We start from the raw sequence: 19,752 nt of genomic DNA, 5'->3' as shown, positions 1-19,752 counted from the left end.
GATCTTAGAAGAAAAAAGCAAGTTTGTCTGAGACTTTCACAGAAGAACTGTTTCAAATAGTTGTACGGAAATGTGCGTTTGATACGAAATACAAGAAGCGTTTCATTCTGCTCGTGATTTTTTTTGTATTTAGGAGCTTATTACTACACAATTCTGATAGCTTTGAATGCATAGTACTGTTGTGCACCCAGCTTAATGTCTTAATTGGCTACTGAGCATAGTGTTGATTCATGCAGTCCTACTGTTGTAGAATTGCCATTAGTGTGATGTTCATTCTTTGTTCTTCACAACTATGGAGACAGTATTTTAATCCACTAAGGTGGCTCAATCTGCTGCTGTTGCAGTCTGACCTTCTTCTCAAAAGAGGAATAGGTTCATTTCTCTGCCACGCACCTCTTCAGTTTCATGTATTCTGTACTTCAGTGGCTGGGTTGTGTGGGATGAGAACGACCTGGCAACCAAGCTGCTGCTTCTGCAAAAGATGTTGCCATTGCATTGCTAGTCCAGAAGCCTGTTTTTAATCCTTGGTAGTTAATGGATATTATTCTGCATAGTCCTACTCTTCAGTTTTTTTTCAGCAGAGAGTGGGACATTTCAGCTGTGGTACAGCACTGACAGATTTAAAGTAATCTGTGGAAGTAAAGATGATCTTCTAGGTAGATAAACAAAACAGAATTCCAGAGAAGTGTAACACTTCATTAATTTTCTCATCTCTCAAGAAACACAGTCAACAAAATAGTTTTTAACAGGAATAAGTGCATTTGCTACAAGACTAGTCTTTTTCCCTTTACAATTCCAGGACTCATTCATCATCCAGCGTGAGCAACAAATGAATTAGAAGTCCTGTGGATACAAGTCTGGTTCCCTGCATTCTTTTGATTCATTCCCAGAGTACAATCTGTAGAATGAATTATTCACAGATCCTGTAGACAATATATGATCGTGTAATTAAAGACTGTATCCTAATGCATATGGGAGAAGAGGATGAATTAAGATCACCTGTTTCTTTCTATTCCAGCCAGGCCCTTTCCCTTTTTCAGATACCAGCACAGAGAATACTGAGGGCAGAGTTGCTGTCTCTTAGCTGAAAGGTACAATACCTCCTGCTAGGAAGGATCACCAATGGCAAAAAAGAAAGCCTTGTTCTCTGCTGTTAATGTCAGTGTTGAAAGTTGTAGATTTATTTTTCTTTTGAGAATAATATATGCTTAGTGCAGTCACAGATAGAAGGTTGTGAAGAGGTGGAACCCCGCTGCAGACATAGCTTACCTGCAAAATACTCCGTGTGCCTCATTTGTTGAAATAGAAGAATAGTTTTCCCTTAAACTCAAGCTGGTGAGGGCACAAACCAGCCTGCAGCAGATGTTCCAGCGTGGAAAGTGGCAGCTTTGATGGCTGAAGTTTTATAAGCCACTGGAAAACAGGATTTTACAGACGAACGTCCAGGAAGCTTAAGCAGCCAAGCAGGCATCTATACTTAGAATTAGCCAAATCCGCAATTCTATTCAGAGATTTTTTTTTTCTCTCATGTCAATAGCAGTTCTGTCTGTGCTAGGTTTAAAGTGTCGGGGAGCAGAGATTTCAACCTGTTAAGTTTGTCCTTGTAGTTCCAGGAATGAAGGCCAAGTTTCCTGAAAAATTACTTTGAATCTGCCAAGGCTTCTAATGGAAACGCATTTAAACATAGTGTTGCATTTGGGCACTACTACAATAATAGGGTGTCTGTATATTAATAGAAAGCTGCATTTCCATGGTGAGCACATGATTGGGGAAAAAAATCAATGAAGAGCAGAAAGGGTACGATGGCCTTAGGAGACCGATAACTGCTCGTGTTATCAGTCTTACAAATCTCTTTCTCTTTATGGAAAACTAATGAAGCTATTGCTTTAATTTTAGCTTCCCTGTGTTAGCAGTTGCTCATTTAAGCAGTTCTGCATCCTGCATCTGCATTTTTAATTGATATTTAGACAGCTCTCGATGCCTGCGTGGGCTGCTGCTGGAGCACCTGCACTTTAACAGTAAGCTGCTTGCAACAGAACTCCAATTTTCTGATCTTGGTTCTTACAGGTTTTCTTGGTTGACGAGGGTGGTGTGGCCTAAAACTGTAGGAGACAGTCAAAAATCTGATTAGAGAGTTTCCTCTTAGTTGTGGTTTTCTTTGTGGCTTTGGGTAGTAGAAGTTTCTTCCTCTTTTAAGACTGAAGTGTCTGAGTTGTGCTAATTGTTTGTAACTGACTCTAGTAGCCAGTGTGATGGTGCTATATTTTTTGTCATGTTGACTAGAACAACCATGTTTGGTGAGAATTTCTGCCTTACCGACCATGGATATGAGTGAAGGAACCTTTCATAATTCATGATTATATCAATAACTAATCTCTTGCTTTTAAATGAAGGAGTATGCCCTTCCCTTCCTTCATTTTATTGAAGTTATACGATAGTGCAAGACGTATTTAGATCCCTTCACATCAGTGGTACCTCATCAAAGACTGTACTGTCCATGTTTCCTCATCTCTTCCCTTAGCCTTCAAATAGCATCTACTTTTATGGCAGGGGATTAGTATTTATTTATTTTTATTCCAGAAGCTGGATCTGCATCATGCTGAATGTAGTATAAACACAAGAGAGACGTTTGATATTATATATACAACTCTGTGGAATAAAGAAGCTCGCTTACCAGACACCCACTAATGAGTCAAACAATTTCAGTCATACAATACAAAAAAACCATCTTTTCCTAATTATTGTGTGGGATGTCACTTTATTAGATTAGGAATCTCAAATCTTTCAGTTGTTCTTTTGATACAGATTTTTATTTATTTTTTAGCCCATAGCGTTTTGCATTGACTGAACTTTGTGGCAAGTATTTTGGAAGGGAGCCAGACTGCTGAGCAAGAAGAGTGTCTGTAAACAGTTCCAATCTAAAACTTAAGTGAAATGGTCAGGTCTGCTTCTTCTCCTGTCTTTTTAGGAATTACTTCTAGTACTCCCAAATCAGCTTTCACAGTGTCTTGAAATCGTTTCTTCTCCCTCCTTTTGTTTGCTCCTCTCATCTCAGGATCGTAGAATCATTGAGGTAGAAAAGACCGCTAAGGTCATCTAATCCAACCATCAGTCCATTGCCACAGTGCTCCCTAAACCATGTCACTCAATGTGACACCTATCCTTTTCTGGATCACCTCTAGGGACAGTGGCTCCACCACCACCCTGGGCAGCCATTTCCAGTGCCTCACTGCTCTTCTACATCTCGAATTTTTACTCTTAGGTAAATTCAAAAGAAATACTTAAGAGTAATCGGTCTCCGACAAGCCACTTAAGAGCTCAATCTGTTTTAAACATACCAACTTCTGTAGAGCTTCCTATTAAATGTAAATATTTAACTTCTTGAGAAATCTAGTTTGCAGCATTTGGGCAAACTGTTGCTGAAGGATATATTCTGAAGGATTTCATTCCAGCTTTGCTTTTTCCATCAGCACATTTTTGCTAAAAGGAATGTATCCATAAGAGCTAAAAATCATTAGTTATTAAAGTTTGTACAGTTATTTTGTTCTGATAAGGTAATGTTAGGCAAAGAAGGATGCTGACACAGCTCAAGAAGATGTAATCTTGGAAAAAGCAGTGATTGGTCTTTGCTGTTTTTCAGTTTATTTTGAAGATGAATGGATTCAGGGTAACAATTCATACTTTCATATCTTAGCCATGATTGGAAGCTTGATTGCTTTAAAGAGTAAGTTAAGCTGTCCTGAAGCTTTAAAAAAAAAAATAAATCAGGATATCTAATTGTGGATTATGTTTTGCATGAAGGGATGATGTCCTTAGTTGCTTTTTTTTTTTTCCCAGTGGGATCCACCTGTCACTTGTGCTTCTGCAGCTGCTGTAGTGGCAGCTCTTTAATGGGAACTCTGAGAAAACTGGGGTTTAGAATACTGATATGGCTATTCTTCTGCAGTGTTAATTAATTGACTGACTGTGTGCTGCAGGGATGCTCAAAATATTTTTTGGGGAAAAAATAAGTATGCTCAGGCAGAGTGATCATTGTATAACAAAGAATTAACTGTACTAAGAAGAGTAAGAAAAAAGAGAGTATGGTTCCAGTTTTCTGGTGTTCCTTTGATTTGTTAGTATGCTCCTATAGGAAAAGTACACATCTATATGCCTTTTTGTTTACATAAACCTACTTAATATTGATTTTTTTCATTGCCAAATGAAACTGATAATGTGGTAAATACAATGTTACACATTTCAGCTGTCCAAATGTGTATGTTTAATCTGCAGTTACCTCTCCCTATCCTCTACCTCTGTTTACACAGTCTTTACATTATCACATCAGAAATTTCCCAGTATTTCTTTCTCTGGTTCACTGACTGGTTTCAGTCAGTGAAGACATGGTTCTCTAATCCAAACAAATATTTCAAACACCTCTTTTTGTATAAATGGTTAATTAATCAAGGAGGTCTGATTTAATTTCTGAAAATATGAATGTCTTAGTGCCTGGGCTATCTCAAAGTTTGAGGCTTATGCAGTAGACTTACCCTATATTCCTTGTGGACTGGAGAACCTCCCCTATGAAGACAGGCTGAGGGAGCTGGGATTGTTCGGCCTGGACAAAAGAAGGCTACGGGGTGACCTCATTGCAGCCTTTCAGTACCTAAAGGGAGCCTACAAACAGGAGGGGAATCAACTCTTTGAAAGGGTAGGTAACAGCAAGACAAGGGGAGATGGTTTTAAGTTGAGGGAGGGAAGATTAAGGTTGGATGTCAGGGGGAAGTTCTTTACTATGAGAGTGGTGAGGTGCTGGAACAGCTGCCCAGAGAGGCTGTGGATGCCTCGTCCATCCTTGGAGGTGTTCAAGGCCAGGTTGGATGGGGCCCTGGGCAGCCTGGTCTGGTATTAAATGTGGAGGTTGGTGGCCCTGCATGTGGCAGGGGGGTTGGAGATTCATGATCCTTGAGGTCCTTTCCAACCCTGGCCATTCTGTGATTCTGTGATTTACTTGCCAGTCATTAAAGTTACTGAAAAGTGCTACACTGTATTCCATACCAGTGCATAATCTTTTATTTTGAGCTCATTTACATAGCATGAATTACCTCCCAGTAGATGTATGATTTTTGAGGTGCAGCTGACAGAAGTCACTGAGAATTCACGTGAGAAGCAAAGCTACCACAGTATGCAGTATTTGTGCACTGATGTTTGGAAACCTCAGTACGGGTATAAAAATAACAGAAAGTTCTGCCACTGTAGAAGGAAGACTAGCTCTATTTATTACAGTGTGTGAATGTAGCTAATGTCATGCCTCCTTTGGTGAACATGTCTGTTTTCTTTATTATTTCATGTTAATTGGCAAAAAGTAGGCCCCATGGAGGTTTTCCTGAGACTGCAAGGAAGATGACTGCAATGGAGATCCTTATACTGTGTTTACGTTTGAAGTATTTGGTGTCCTCTCATGCTGTTCCCTTAAAAGCAGTTACATGACTATATTAGGTTATTGCAAACTGGAATAAGTAATTCATATATGTTTGGTTCTTAAAATCTTGAAACAAACTGCAGTTTCTTTAACTGTGATTAATGGGCATGGGCATTTCCTGTGGCCCGTCTCTTCTGGCATTCTGTAGTTGTGTGATCAATTCTATTGGCATATATATGAATACAGTTTATGTATATTTATATGTTCATATACAGGTCTTAGTATGCTTTCAGTGGTAGAATTTGTATCCTCGTTTAGTTATTAAGAAAAGTTTATTTCTCCCAAATGACTTCACCAGATTTTCAGGAGAAGAGTATCAACAATCATAGTCATTTTATGATGTGCAAATAATTATTAATTACATTTGTCAGCTTAAAGTACTAATTATTTTATGCTTAAGGTACACAGAATAAAATTGGTAATTTTTAAAGGGCACTTTATTCTGTCTTTTTGTAGCATCCTCAAACATTTGACTTGAGATCAAAGGGAATATATATTTTGCAATTTCTGACTTTTTAATAGTCCTTTAATTTGCACTAAAAACTTCACATAAAGTGACAACTTGTATTTGCTGTCACTGACCTAGTAAAAACCAGCATATTATTTCTGGAAAAAAAAGTAAGGTGATAATACCTTCATCAACCACTAGAAAAGTCATTATAAATTCTGTTCTCAAAATGGAATGAAAGGAAAAGTCTGTTAAAGTGCTACCTATTGGAGCTAAACATTCAGAGCTAAATCAGATGTTAAATTCAGAGCTGCTGCTCTGACCTACATTCATTATGCTGAAGTAAATTGTGGAGGGACTCAAATCCTTGACTAATGTTACTTCCTAAATGGGTTACATTGGCAAGGTTAGTGAGGAGACTAATTTCAAGGAATGCCTTTTTTAATGAAAACGTCTTTAAAACTGAATACTTAACTCTGCCGCATGTCTAGTTAGAACAAGCATAACTGTAAATCTATTGTTTCTAAAACAACAATTTTTTAAAGAATTGTTTCCTTTTTAGTTAATACTTACAATGTTGTCTATGGACCTGCGGTCAGTTCCAGAGCTTGTTGTTAGTGCTTTGCCCCCTTGGTATGTGCTGAAGTCTGTCCGTGTTCTGGTCCGTCAGCGATCCATGCCAGAAGCAGCTGTAGTTTACTGATGTCAGTAAAGCCGCCTGACCCTGGGACCCCTATTTAACTAGTGTGGTGATTAGAACCTAAATAAAAAGTAGTTGTAGAGAGGATGTGAGGAAATATTACGAGGGAGGGAAGCTGGTAGTAGGGGCTCATTGTTGGGCCTGACCATCTTTAATCTTTTCTTTAGGTGCATTAACTGGTGAAGTTTACTGATAATAAAGTGGAGAGACATCATTTCTCAAGCAGAACATCTCACAGAGGACAGGATGACTTAGAATTAGAATAATAGAAAGGAGATTGATGGCAGATAGTTTGAAGTGGAAAGCCCGGGGACTGATATAAATTTAAAGCCCCTTGGAATGGGGAGGAGGATGGTTGAGACTTCACTGTCATAAGGTAGTATGGCAGCATGAAAGACAGATGAGAGCTTGGGAGGATCACATAGATGTTTTGAGTAGTGAGAGGAAAATAGGGATGTCTGACACAAGCAAAATTGTAAGTACATTGGGAACACTGTATGTAAGTAATCTCTCAGACCTGGGGATGTGAGGGTTGAGAGCAACCCTGCAGGAATGGAAGCAGGCCCTGTGTGCTAATGGGTGAGGGCAGCGGCTGTCCTCTCTGCTCTGCGCTGCGGGGCCTCACTGTCAGCACTGCCTGCGATCTGGGTGCTGCAGCGTAAGAAGGGCGTAAAACTAGAAAGAGCATCCAAAGGAGGGGTGCAAAGATGGAAAAGGTTCTAGATGAACTGAGGGCCCTGAGTGCAGAGCAGAGGAGCTCTCCCAGGGAGTGGAGCTCTGCTGTCTGTACAGCGACAGGGCTGAGGGAACGGCACGGAGCTGTGTCAGGGGAGGGCAGGTGGGGGTGAGGGAAAGGCTGTGCCCCAGAGGTGGTGGGCATGGCACAGGCTGCCCAGGGCAGTGGGCACGGCCCCGATGCCGGAGCTCAGGGAGCGCTGGGACACTGCTCTGACACTGAGGCTGGGGGTGCTGTGTGGGGCCGGGGGTTGGGCTTGGTGATCCTCGGGGGTTCCTTCTAGCTCTGGATGTTCTGTGATCTAGGCCAAAGAGGGTGAGTCCAGGTGAGAGCTGCAGAGAGAGGAAGCGTTGAACGCTGTGGTGTGGCCATGCTGGTTGGGTGAAAGCTGATGCTCAGGGTCAGCCTGCTAAAATAGCAGTGAGAAGAGAGGGATACAAACACTGACAGTAATTATATCAATAAATACATACACAAGAAGCAAAATAATTATTTCAGCTGAATGCTGATAGTGATTCAGAATTCAGGAGTATGAACTGACTATTAGTAAGTTCAGGCCCAATTTGTGAAAACAATTTCAGTTATGCAGTGGATGAGAGCCTGAGTTGGAATCCATCAAGTGATTTATTAAACTATTTGGGAACTGCACTGGCAGCACAGGAGGTCACATTTGTTTCTTCCTTTCTCAGATAGGAGGAACACTGCTAGCATCTCAAGCAGAAGCAAAATTCCTGAAATCCCAGAATTAAAGGAATTTTCTTGTTTCTAGAGATAACTGGCAATTTCACTAATTTTTTAGTATGCTCATCTCGTAATATTGACTGCAACTTTAATAGTGGGCCATGCATTCTTTATAATAATTAGCATGCAAAGCAGTCGAAAATTCAGAGTAGTCCATCTGTTTTTGAGGCACGTTTCTTTCAGAAGAATGAAATCTGCAATCAAGACAATTTCTGTAAATAGAAACACCAGTGTACTTGCAGTGTATTCCTCTTAAATACTGCTATTTTTAATCCATTTAAAATCTAGATCTGTAGATTGGAATAGTGGAAATAATCTTTGAGTGGCAATTAAGTTCGGAAGTTTGTGTTTGGAAGGAAAATGAATTGTGTAGATGGACCTAAGCCACGCTCCACAGCTGGTTTACACTGGTGTAGTGATCTTGTGGCATACTTGAGTTTACAGGGCTGGCTTTTATCAGAGCTCTGATGCAGACTTTGGCTTGGCAAGAGGTTGGTGTTTTGCAAGTGTTAGATTGCTCACCTGGGAACACACAATGGAAGTGCTTAGTGGGTTTTGCATGAGACACTGAGGCTTGCATGCGAGGTAAATTCATTAGATGTTTTCATGAAGAATAGTTACTGTCTACCAATACCTAATGGGATTAATATATTTGCAAAAAACCTCAAAGCTTGCAGAAGGTAATTACATGCTGAAGGATGGTTTGTCTTCTCTAAGAAGGTAAAAGTATTTCTTTGTATAAAAAGAAACTGAGGAGGGAGGGCATACATAATAGCAAAGCAGTCTGTTTTCACTTTCATTGAAAGGACTCATATTTCAGAAGAGTATTTGATTAACACAGCTAAACACGTGAATGGACTGCTACATGGAGGGTGGTGTAGGAATAATAAAAGCATCCCACATCCCAGTGTCAAATCTGGAAGATTTTGTAACTTGAAAGATAAATTAGAGTTCTCTGGAATAGATCATATGATAATAAGATACTGTTTGGTTGATTTCAGTTCCTGATTATTTGATAATTTAGTTAGGATGTCAAAGCAATATATATTAATATAGAAAATTGGAGAATAATCTAGTTTGTGTACTGTAATTGTGTGATGGAAGCTCTAGTAATTTATTCAGCAAAACAACTCCTGGGGTTTATTCTCTAAAACCTTGATGATCTTCAATTTAACTTGCTCAGTTTCGTGATAGGGTGGCAACCTGCAACTCAGCGCAGAAAGGATTTACAGGTTAATGAAGTTTACATGAAAAATTCCTTGTGCTAGTAAGTCAGAGTTCAGTGAGAGGCTTGACACAGGTTTTTTCTATCTAATTCAAGTTAATGTTCCTGTGTTGGTTTTTTGTTTTTTTTCTGTTAATAAGACATGAAGTGTACCTTGGCTTTGAAATATAAAGCTATGAGTATAGCTAGAGCTAGTATTGCTGTTGCACTTGGTGTAAAAACTCAGAAAGCTTTGTGTTACTGAAAGGGACAAATATATGTACATGAAAATGCATCATCTATGCGATCACTAAAGTAGAACTTGAAGAAATTAAGAAGAAAAAGAAAGGTCTAGGTAAAGGAAGTCATCCAAAAATCCAAAATGTTAAGAATTGTAGGAGAGTGCACAGATTGCGAAGACAGAGGCAGCCAGGGAAGGAGGCATTTCTCTTCAGTCAGAAGTGCTGCTGTCATGTTTGCCATTTCACTGCAGCTATCTCTGAAAGGTAACTCTTTAAAAGCGAAGATGCTACATAATGAATCATTATGAGATTTTCTTATCACACATTTGTGTTTCAAGGAGTAAGATCTTAATCCGTCAGAACACAGAAGGAAAAAACATTTATTGTATTAAAGCAGCAAATGTAAAGTATTTTTTTATGTTGATTTTTATGCATAATAGCCAAATAATTCATTGCTCTAAAATTTTTTTAAAGGCAAAAATCAGTGGGATACAAAAGAGACTTCGATTTTTTTGTTGGTAACACATGTTTCTAAGTGCATTTACTGGTAAAATACTTTATAAAAAGGCTAGTAAACCTGGTTTCAAATCAGACTTCCAAACATTCTCATCTATTGTGCAGCTGTTAAAGATTATATTGGATCAGATTAAATGGGCTTGTAGATGAAGTAATTTAGGCAACAGTGCCCACTATTGCAATATAAAAGAGGCCAAGCTTCTACCAGAAATCTTTCCATGTTTTTTGTGCCTGCAGTTCTTGACATTAGGGAACCAGAGGTGATAGATACCCTTGCATAGTGGTTCCCTGTTTCCTTTTCTTGCCATTTGTCCAGTTTTTCTTGCACCTATGTAAGTTGTATCAGCAGTATCCTTCAGTTTAGCAAGGGATTGCTTTTCCTCTCTGATCTGCTGCTGAATGGTTTTCTTTTCTGCTCCCTAGTATTGGTAATAGCCAGTGAGCATTGACCACTGAGGAGTTCTCCTGCTTGGTTTTCGTTCGCTTCCATCAGGGTGCCCCTTCTGCAGTTATGCATCATTTCCTATTTCTTGAAAGGTTAGTTCTGGAAATGCAAGCAGTGTACACCTCATACAGGACACATGCATAAGTTAGCTTTGACTGTTATATGCGTATCTTTTTTTGTTGTAATTTTGCTTCTTACATTTGTCCAAAACATCTGCTGTGGAACTGTAATTGTGTCTGGGTGATAAACATTGCTGAAGCGCTGTGAAGTCCTAGGTTTGTTACCCACCTTGATCAAAGGATGACCAGCTGATCCGTGCTTCTTACGGCCTCCATTTGCATAGCTTCTTTGTTTTGGTGTATCTGCTGATTCTGAAATAAACATTTTCAGGTGCCTCTGAATTCTGAGTGATTCACAGTATCTTGTTCTGTAGGTATGAAGCATTTCTGCTGATTTAAAGGGAATGTAGAATATCGGGAATACTTATTTGGAGGGAAACGAATTAAAAACTTCCTTGGTGTACAATGTACATATTTGTATTTTATAGGGAGCTTAATGTTAGTGATTTTACACTGAAGGTCTTCAGACATTTTTGTGAGCCTAGGACATAATAGCAGGTTTGCAATGAAATCAGATGCACCCAAAATACCTGTTAGCATAAGAATTTGCTGTAGTATGTAATCAGGTTAAATATTAATGCAAAGAGTTGTGCAATTGCACAATTTTACCCATAACTTCTTTAATCTGGTATTATGCATCTTTGCATAATTTAAATATAGACATCTGGACAATTTACTTAGCTAGCATAATGTTATGCTTTACGGCAAGCCTCTGCACGGTGTTTTCTCAGAACTGTGTGCCAGCAGTTAACCACTGCATATTTAAATAGAAGAATTCAGATTTTCACGATGGAAAGTATAAAAGAAAGTAGACTTCACCAAGGAATTCTGTTCATTAAAAGGGCACTATGCTAATTCTGTATGCTTTTTAATATTTTTGTGTGCCTTTGTCTGTATTATTTACCTGTATTAAATGCATAGAAAGAAATGCTGTGCATCATAAAAGTTCTTTAGCATGGGCAACTGCGCAAAGATTGGTCTAAAAGTAATGCCCCTTCTTTATTTCCATGGAAATAATGCCCCATTCCTGGAGGCATTCGAGGCCAGGCTGGATGTGGCTCTGGGCAGCCTGGTCTGGTGGCTGGCGACCCTGCACATAGCAGGGGGGTTGAAATTAGATGATCACTGTGGTCCTTTTCAACCCAGGCCATTCTACGAAACCACAACTGATACAAAGAGCACAATAGTACTGTTTGATAGAGCAAATTCTCAGCTAAACAACACTATTTTTCAACTTACAGACTCATATAGCTACTTTACACAAACGTGTTTCTGAACTGCAAGCCTGGAGATGCCTTAATGCAGTTAATTCAGCACATGTGATACAACAGCATAGAAGGGATTCAGTGGTAGCTCCTGTATGCACCCGAGAAGTGCTCATGAGTTTACCCCATCAGGATGTTTCTGGCAGCAGAATTCCAAGAGCCTGTCATTTATGCAAACAATTTAATCCTCCTATCTTTGCTGTGACTCAAGAAGGTGTTTCCTTGTGTACTGACTCAGAATTATTTTATGAATGAATTTCAACAAAATGATCCTATTTAATCTAGAGGTTCCGAAGGAAGAAAACTCTCTTTCTCTGCACAGGCATTTATATTCGCTGGAGTGCTCCTTTGTGTGTAATACTTGACTTGCTTTATTTTCCACAGTTTATGAGCGCATCTTAAATACAGAGGGAGTACATGTGCACTTTTTTTGTTCAAGGATAATTCAAGATAAGATGCATGCAGTGCATGCAAGTATTTTAAATTCTGCCTTGAGGCTTTCATTCATTTTCTGCATTAGTATTTTTTTAATGGGGACGATGACCTTTCCTGCTCTTGGCATTCTGGCTTATGGATTCACTGCTTTCTGAAATGGTGTTGCACAAATGAAAGCGAATCAAATTGTGGAACATACCTAATAATTTCTCTGACTTAGAATAGCATACAGTCCTTCAATTTATTTCAAAAAAGGTCCTTCCTTCCTTCCTCCTTTAGAAGTTTTCTTCCTATGCCATCAAGGGTGAAAGAGGGGCAATCCTGCTGCTTCTTTGTGGCCATTTTCTTATCTTTCTTTCAGTGTGGGAGAACAGAGTAACACATACCGTTGAAAGTGTTTGTGGCTTTTGGTTTAGGACAAAAGTGCACAGTTCAAAGTTTTCTTTTGAATTTGGAATTAGATTTTCAGCCAAATGATTAAAAGTTTAGCAGAAGCCCCAGTTAAACATCAGGATTTTTAGTAAAAAAAACTAATAATAGAATAATAGAATGGCTTGGGTTAGAAGGGACCCCTGCATTTATTTTAATACTTCTCTTACAAGAGCGTGTTCTATTTGTGACTAATAGCTTTATACAAAGTAAGGTTTCAGAAACTTAATTTGTGTTCTTTAATTTTAGATATGAATAAATAGCACATCAATTTTAAATCACAATTGTATGCACTTTCTTTTTTTAGTATACAGTAAATGTGTTAAATATGAAAGACTGAAAATTGAAGCTTTTTTTTTTACTTTCATCTGAGTTATTTGTGGCAGATTTTTCTCTCCCAGCAAAAATTTCTTTATGTCTTGGGATGCCTTTTTCTCCTCAGTAAGGGATGTTAGCAAATGCTCTGTTTATGCTGGAAAAAAATTTCTGCTCTTAATGTTTTAACTGTTGCATTGGGCCAGAGATGCCAGCAGTTGTGTGAACAGCCACCTATATTCACTGTCCTAAGTCTTCAGTCTTGTCATATTAGGAAGGTTATGAATTATGTGTGACAGTAGGTGCCACTCAATAAATATTTAATATGAGATAGATATTTTGACTGAAATTACTTTTTCACTTGAACAGTGATTTAAACTGTATTTTTTGGTTTTATGTGGTGACACTTTTATAATATCAAGGAATAGCTGGATGCAGTTTGAATGTCAGAGAGCTGCAGGGCAACATTAATCACAGGTTTTTTTTCCCCTTCTTTCTGAATGCTGGAGAACTTTTTAGTGCACTCGTGACCAGTCTGGGATTTCCTGGTTTTGTTTTGGAGTCTTTTTTGTGTTGTCACCATCTTATTTTGCCCATTTTTGTACAGTCACAGGAGAACGTTTTAGGCAGTGTTGATATTGACGATGTTTTATACTGTGCAGAAAAAAATGAAGTAGTAGATCTTCACTCTTAGATTTGTCAAGTTGCTCTACATGGGAAAATGCACATAGCATTTGCAAGAGAAAGCAGATAGATTGCTATAATGTCTCGGTTGGCTCTGAAGAGTGAAGATAACTTGGAGAAGTATTCATGCTGTTGGAAAACTTGTTTTCTGTATTTACTGGCACCAGGAGAAAAGTGTGTGCTTCGTAATACACAGAAGCTGATGCTGCCTCTCCTTCCCAAGTTGTCACTCTTCCTTGGCTTATAATGGCTTAATTCTTTAGGTAGAAAAACTGGTTCATTTTGAGAAGCAGCGTGTGCACCTTCATAGTCTGCTGCTGTTACCTTCCAGGTGTGGGAAGCCAGTAGGATTTGAGTTCAATTTGCAAAGTAAACTTTAGGAATACTAAAGCCTATTTCATAGCTATAGTTAGTCTCTTATGTATTGCGTATACCCATAGAACTAGTCACATGATATTTTCAGTACCCACCAGCCAACTGGAGTCCAGCCAGACCCTGAACAAGAGCAGCCCTGGCAAACTCCATCCACACTCCTCCCTTCAGTTTTTATTGCTGAGCAGGACGTGGTGTGGAAGATCCCTTTGGTCAGTTTGGCCCACTTGTCCTAGTTGCATTCTCTCCCAGGCTCTCATCTGTCCTCAACAAGCCTCAGATCAGCAGATGCATGGCTGCAGCTCGCCTTCTGGTGGGAGGTGGCTGGGGCATGGTGGGCCAAGGAAAGGCACCCTACCCTGGCCAGGAGCAAAGGGCTGCGGCTGCAGCCTTGCCACAGGGACCTGCTGCCTCCTACCCAGCCCCTCCTGCTCTGTGGGGATGGTGGCAAAGTGCTCAGGGCATGTAGGAGCCTTTGCTTCCCAAAAGCCAGTGGGTGGCTCTGCTGCTGGCTGCTGTCTTCACATAGCCTGAATGGTGCCAGGCCTTGCTGTAGGAAGGCTCAAAGGGCAGCACCCTTACAACTCTGCATGGGCTTGAGGCTTTTGAAGCAAATCATTATAAGGCCTGGATGGAAATTCTCCTTAGAGTAAGAAAACTCCCTCTACGCTGCCAAAAGTGTCATGGTTGAATGGCCTGCTGGCAAAATATGAGCTCTGTTTCCAGTGCCTCCTGTGTGCCACTGAGCATTGGATACCTCAGGGTATAGGTCCTGGATAACTCTGCATGGAGATCTGAACAAAGCTGGAAGCACAGAAATCATTGTCTAGAGATCTTATGAGAGTGCTGGAGAGAAGGATTTGGAAGGATTTCAGCCCTGCAGAAAAGGCCCTGGGGATCTTAGACTACAGCCAGCTGAACACGAGCCAGCAGTGAGCCCAGGTGTCCAAGAAGACCAATAGCATGCTGCCTTGTGTCAGCTCTAGTGCAGGCAGCCAGCAGGAGCAGGAGGTGATTATCCCTCTGTACTTGGTGCTGGCATTCATTTTTGGGTCCCTTGCTGCAAGAATGCATTTGAAGAAGAGCAATAAAGCTCATGAAGGGACTAGAAAACTAGACTTACAAGAACTGGCTGAGGGAACTGGGATTGTTTGGTCTGGGGAAGAGGGCTCTTAGGGGAGGCCTTAGTTGCTCTTTACAACTGCCTGAAAGGTGGTAGGAAGGTGGGTGTCAGTGTCGTCAGGTGACAGGTGATAGGCATGTGTTGTGTCAAGATCTTAGAGCAGATCTTAGGAAGAATTTTTTCACATAGAAGTTGGTCGAGCATTGGAAATAACTGCCTAGAGAATTGGTGGGCTCGTCTTCCGTGGAAGTGCTTGGTACGTGTGGGAGGGGAACTTAGGGATGTGGTTTATTGGAAGCCTTGGTAGTGTTAGGTGGTTGGATTTAATAAACTTCAAGGTCTTTTCTAATCCAAATGATTCTGTGTTTCTTCTAAGCCTTCCACTTATACTCCTGCTGAATGATGCTTTCTGCAACAGATGCTGCAGAGTGCGGCCCGAAGGAAATTCAAATTAAAAATTTGAATTAAAATTCAATTAAAATTACGTGCAGCAAATATTTCCTGCATTTCTTTGCTATGTCAGTGCTTCCTTTACTTTGGATAATGTTCTACCTGCTTAAGCTTACTGGGCTTTCAGGTGAAGGGAGTTTTAATTGCATAAGATTCACTTTATTTAAAGGACTGCCAAAAAAGTTTTCAGTTTCCTATTCTTTAGCCATACTGAATTTTATGTAGTTTTAAATTCTTCTTACTATCATGTATGGTGATACAGAGCTTGCTTTTATAGAACACCGCTTTGTTATTCTCTTGATTGATCTTCCTTATCTGGTATAATTCAGCTGTTTGTCTGGCCTCTTTCAAATAACACCTTCACAGATCTCCTGAATGGTAAGCTTGGAACACTCACTGGAAATACAAAAGTTGCATTTGAAATGTTAGGGAAAAAAATCCCTGCCAATTTTTTGTGGTATCACAGAGAATGAGTTACTTTGAACATCGTTTAAAAAGAGAATGAAGAGTATTTCCTGCATATCTTAATAACTATACTTTTGTCCTTTACAGGAACAAACCTTGGCTCTGAGGAAAGAAGGGATAGGTGTTGTGTTAGATTCTGAGCTGCCTCATTTAATTGGCATTGATGACGATCTCCTTAGTACTGGCATCATCTTGTATCACTTGAAGGTAAATAAATATCTTTGCTTCCATAACCTTTGTATGCTGTGTGATTTTTTTTCAGTAGACAAATTGAGTATTAATTTGCTGTCTAAATACAGTGGTCATACAAGTGCTCATTACATGTCTCCACTATGGTGGGAAAAGCTCCTTACATTTCTCTCCTATAGTTTAGGTCTATCCTGAGGGTTAACTGGTTAACAAGAGATAGGTACTTACTATATCTACCTATGTATGGTTTTTCTTCCCACTAATTTCATTGTGAAGCTTGACTTGAAATCCAGATCTAGATTGTCTCAAAACTAAAATGATGGTCCTATGCACGATAGTTGAATTTGCTAATATATCATCTAATAACAAATGTGAAAGTGTTTCTTAAAATACAAAGGAAAGAATGTAGTATGTTGAAACATATACTGGGCCATAATTGTCTGAGAAAGATAAACCATTTCTTTGTATGAGAGAAAGGGAGATTTCAACTGAAAATGTGTATGTTTCTCTCTTAATTAGGAGGGTCAAACATATGTTGGCAGAGAAGATGCTGTGACGGAACAGGATATTGGTATGGAATTTTGCATTGGTTTTTTTCCATTCTTTCTAACATCCCAGTCTGTTAACAGAGCTTTATAATTTTCCTTTTTTTTTCAGTTAGTTGTTCACATGTTCTCGCATATTGTAATTTTTAGGAAATTTTTAAGGCTGTATTACGTGGGATATGCTTCAAGGAACATGACTTACAAAATAGCTTGTGGGATTCAAATCTATTCATATTCACATACTTGTTTCTTATTTCTTTCTACTCTTGAAATAGCCTTCTCTAAAAAATATTATCCTCTCTCATACAGCACCTGTCACAACTGCTGCACAATCATTCTCTTAACCTTTGTATAATGAGAATATTTTTATATTGTTATACCTAAAGCAGTCTCAGGTCTTTAGATTTGGGTGGAAGAAAATTCTGGAAGTTAAGTGAAAAGTAGGTAGGCTTCTTGTACTGTATTTCTTACTTTTTTGAAAGACAATTAACTGCCATTGCTGAACTGCCCTGTCATGTATGTTGCTTAGAGGCAGTTTCATGAAATAAGCTGCATCCTTAAGTTCTCAAATGAAAAGTTGAGAAGTCAGATAATGCAATTTTGTGTATATCCTGTGGTTAAAAGAAGCATGGATTAAAATTTTTATATAAATACCGTGTGAAATTAGGTAATATGGGTGGAGATAATCACATATCAATCAGTTAGGCTACTTTCTGTGCATTATAAGTGCCTGAGCGTAATGGAATATATAACCTTTTTTCAGCCTTTCAGTCTAGAATTGCATGTTACTATAGAATCATAGAATGACTTAAGTTGGAAGGATCTTAAAGTTCATCCAGTTCCAACTCGTTGCTGTGGGCTGCCTGCCCCCATCAACTCAGGCTGCCCAGGGCCCCATCCTACCTGGCCTTGGGCACCTCTGGGGATGCAGCACCCCCAGCTCTCTGGGCAATCTGTTCAAGTGCCTTGCAACTCTCTGAGTTTAAATTTCCTTCTAACATCTAACCTCAATCCCCCCTCTTTTAGTTAAAAGCCATTCCCACTTGTCCTATCACTATCAGCCCATGTGAAAATTCAGTCCCCCTCCTACTTGTATCTGAAGGCCACAGTGAGGTCTCCCCATACGCCTTCTCTTCTCCAAGCTAGACAAGCCCACATCTCTCAACCTTTCTACATAGGAGAGGTGCTCCAGCTCCCTGAGCATCTTTGTGATCCTCCTCTGGACTCACTCCACAGCTTCACATCCTTCTCGTGTTGAGGGCCCCAGGCCTGGACACAATACTGCAGATGGGACCTCACGGGCAGAGTAGATGGGGACAATCCTCTCCCTGCTGCCACCTCTCTGTTGGTGCAGCCCAGGATACTGTTGGCCACCTGGGCTGCAAGAGCACGCTGCTGGTTCACAGCTTTTCATCCATCAGGACCCCCAGGAGCTTCTCTATGGGGCTGCTCTCAGTGAGTTCATCTCAGTGAAATTAGGCAAAAAAAAGTCTGTCTCTACAAATTCATAAACTTTCCTTTCCTCTTTTCTTTATCAGAAAAAAATAAGCACTTACTAATCTGGTGCCAAAACATATGAGAAAAGACCATTGTGTAGAATAAATCAGAAAAAAAGCACTTCTGTTGCAATAAAACAAAAAAAAAAAATGGGGTCATTGTTTAAGGAATGTGGGAAGTGATGAAAGAAAGAGCAAATATTGCCCAGAAAAAAATGAGAAAAGACATTTGGAAATATGTAACTCAGTATGTCCTTAATGAATCAGAATCAGCATGCAAATCTTATTAGTTATTAAAAGACTAATTATTTTATTTTTGTATGTTTAGTTCTTCATGGTCTGGATTTGGAAAGTGAGCATTGCATCTTTGAAAATCTTAATGGTACTGTGAATCTAATACCACTGAATGGAGCACAGTGTTCTGTGAATGGAATTCAGATTACTGAGGCCACGCACCTAAACCAAGGTATTACCCAGCATTGCATAGTTTTTGAGAGTGTCTTTGTTTCTTTCTGGCAAGACCACTGTGTATATAGAGGGATTACAGTTTAATTCATTTAATTTTAATTCTATTTCTTCTGCAGCCCAAGGTGAGCAGGAGAGCCATGGATTTCTTGTTCTGTCACAGAACTGCTATGTGGTGTAAAGAGAACTCTTTACTAATTTAAGCCACTTCTTGATCTTCAGTATGAACTGATACTTATACCATTTGATTTCATTCAAAGCTTATGTGGAAAGTGAACTCCGTGGCAGATTGCTGTGATATTAATAGAAAGAATATTTTGGTTATGTGGAAACCGATAGCATTAGAGAAGTATTTTTCTGGCTCCTCAGAGGTCCAGGCCAGTCTCACTTAACACACTGTTGCCAAATCCTCTTGCACAACAGGGAGTTCAGCTGGAGCATCTTTTAGCTGCAGCTGAAGAACAATACAAATAGGGAGAACAAATAGGGAGAGAGTAACCCTTACAGGTGACATTCAGGAAATTCTAAATCTAATATTAAAGCTTTAAAATCTGAAAATGGAAAAAGCTCCTGGGACAACTGGACCAAAGATGTATTTTGTTGGCATGGAAAGAAATGACATCAAATAAGTTGAGGAGACTGCAGCAGAGGTTCTGATGGTTCTGAGGATCTTCCAGGAGAACCAAGAATATCTTCTCACTTAGCTAAGATCTGCAGAGCCATTGAGCAGTGAGGTTTTGTTGCAGCCCAGCTACTGAAAAGCAGTGCCATTTGACATTCCCAGAAATTAGCTTTCAGAATAAACTTATGCTAAAAAATAAGGAACACAGTGGACAGAATAGCACTGAGTGAGAGAAGACTTCAGTCTTTCTGAACTCAAATGCTTTAAAATTCTGCTTACAGAAAA

The 19,752-nt window shown here is 39.5% G+C and overlaps 1 protein-coding gene across 1 annotated transcript in view; it reads left to right on the top strand.

The window, feature by feature from the left end:
* KIF16B (kinesin family member 16B) overlaps positions 1–19,752 on the top strand; it is a 122,010-nt gene that overhangs the window by 28,504 nt on the left and 73,754 nt on the right. The window contains 3 exon segments of the mRNA XM_031552295.1: positions 16,238–16,357; positions 16,859–16,910; positions 18,709–18,846. Of these exon segments, the coding sequence (XP_031408155.1) occupies positions 16,238–16,357; positions 16,859–16,910; positions 18,709–18,846 (310 nt within the window).

Source organism: Meleagris gallopavo, chromosome 2 (genome assembly GCF_000146605.3).
Source record: "Meleagris gallopavo isolate NT-WF06-2002-E0010 breed Aviagen turkey brand Nicholas breeding stock chromosome 2, Turkey_5.1, whole genome shotgun sequence".
Classification (NCBI taxonomy): Eukaryota; Metazoa; Chordata; class Aves; order Galliformes; family Phasianidae; genus Meleagris; species Meleagris gallopavo.
Note: the sequence above shows the minus strand (reverse complement) of the source record. Positions and strands in the feature narration are given on the sequence as shown.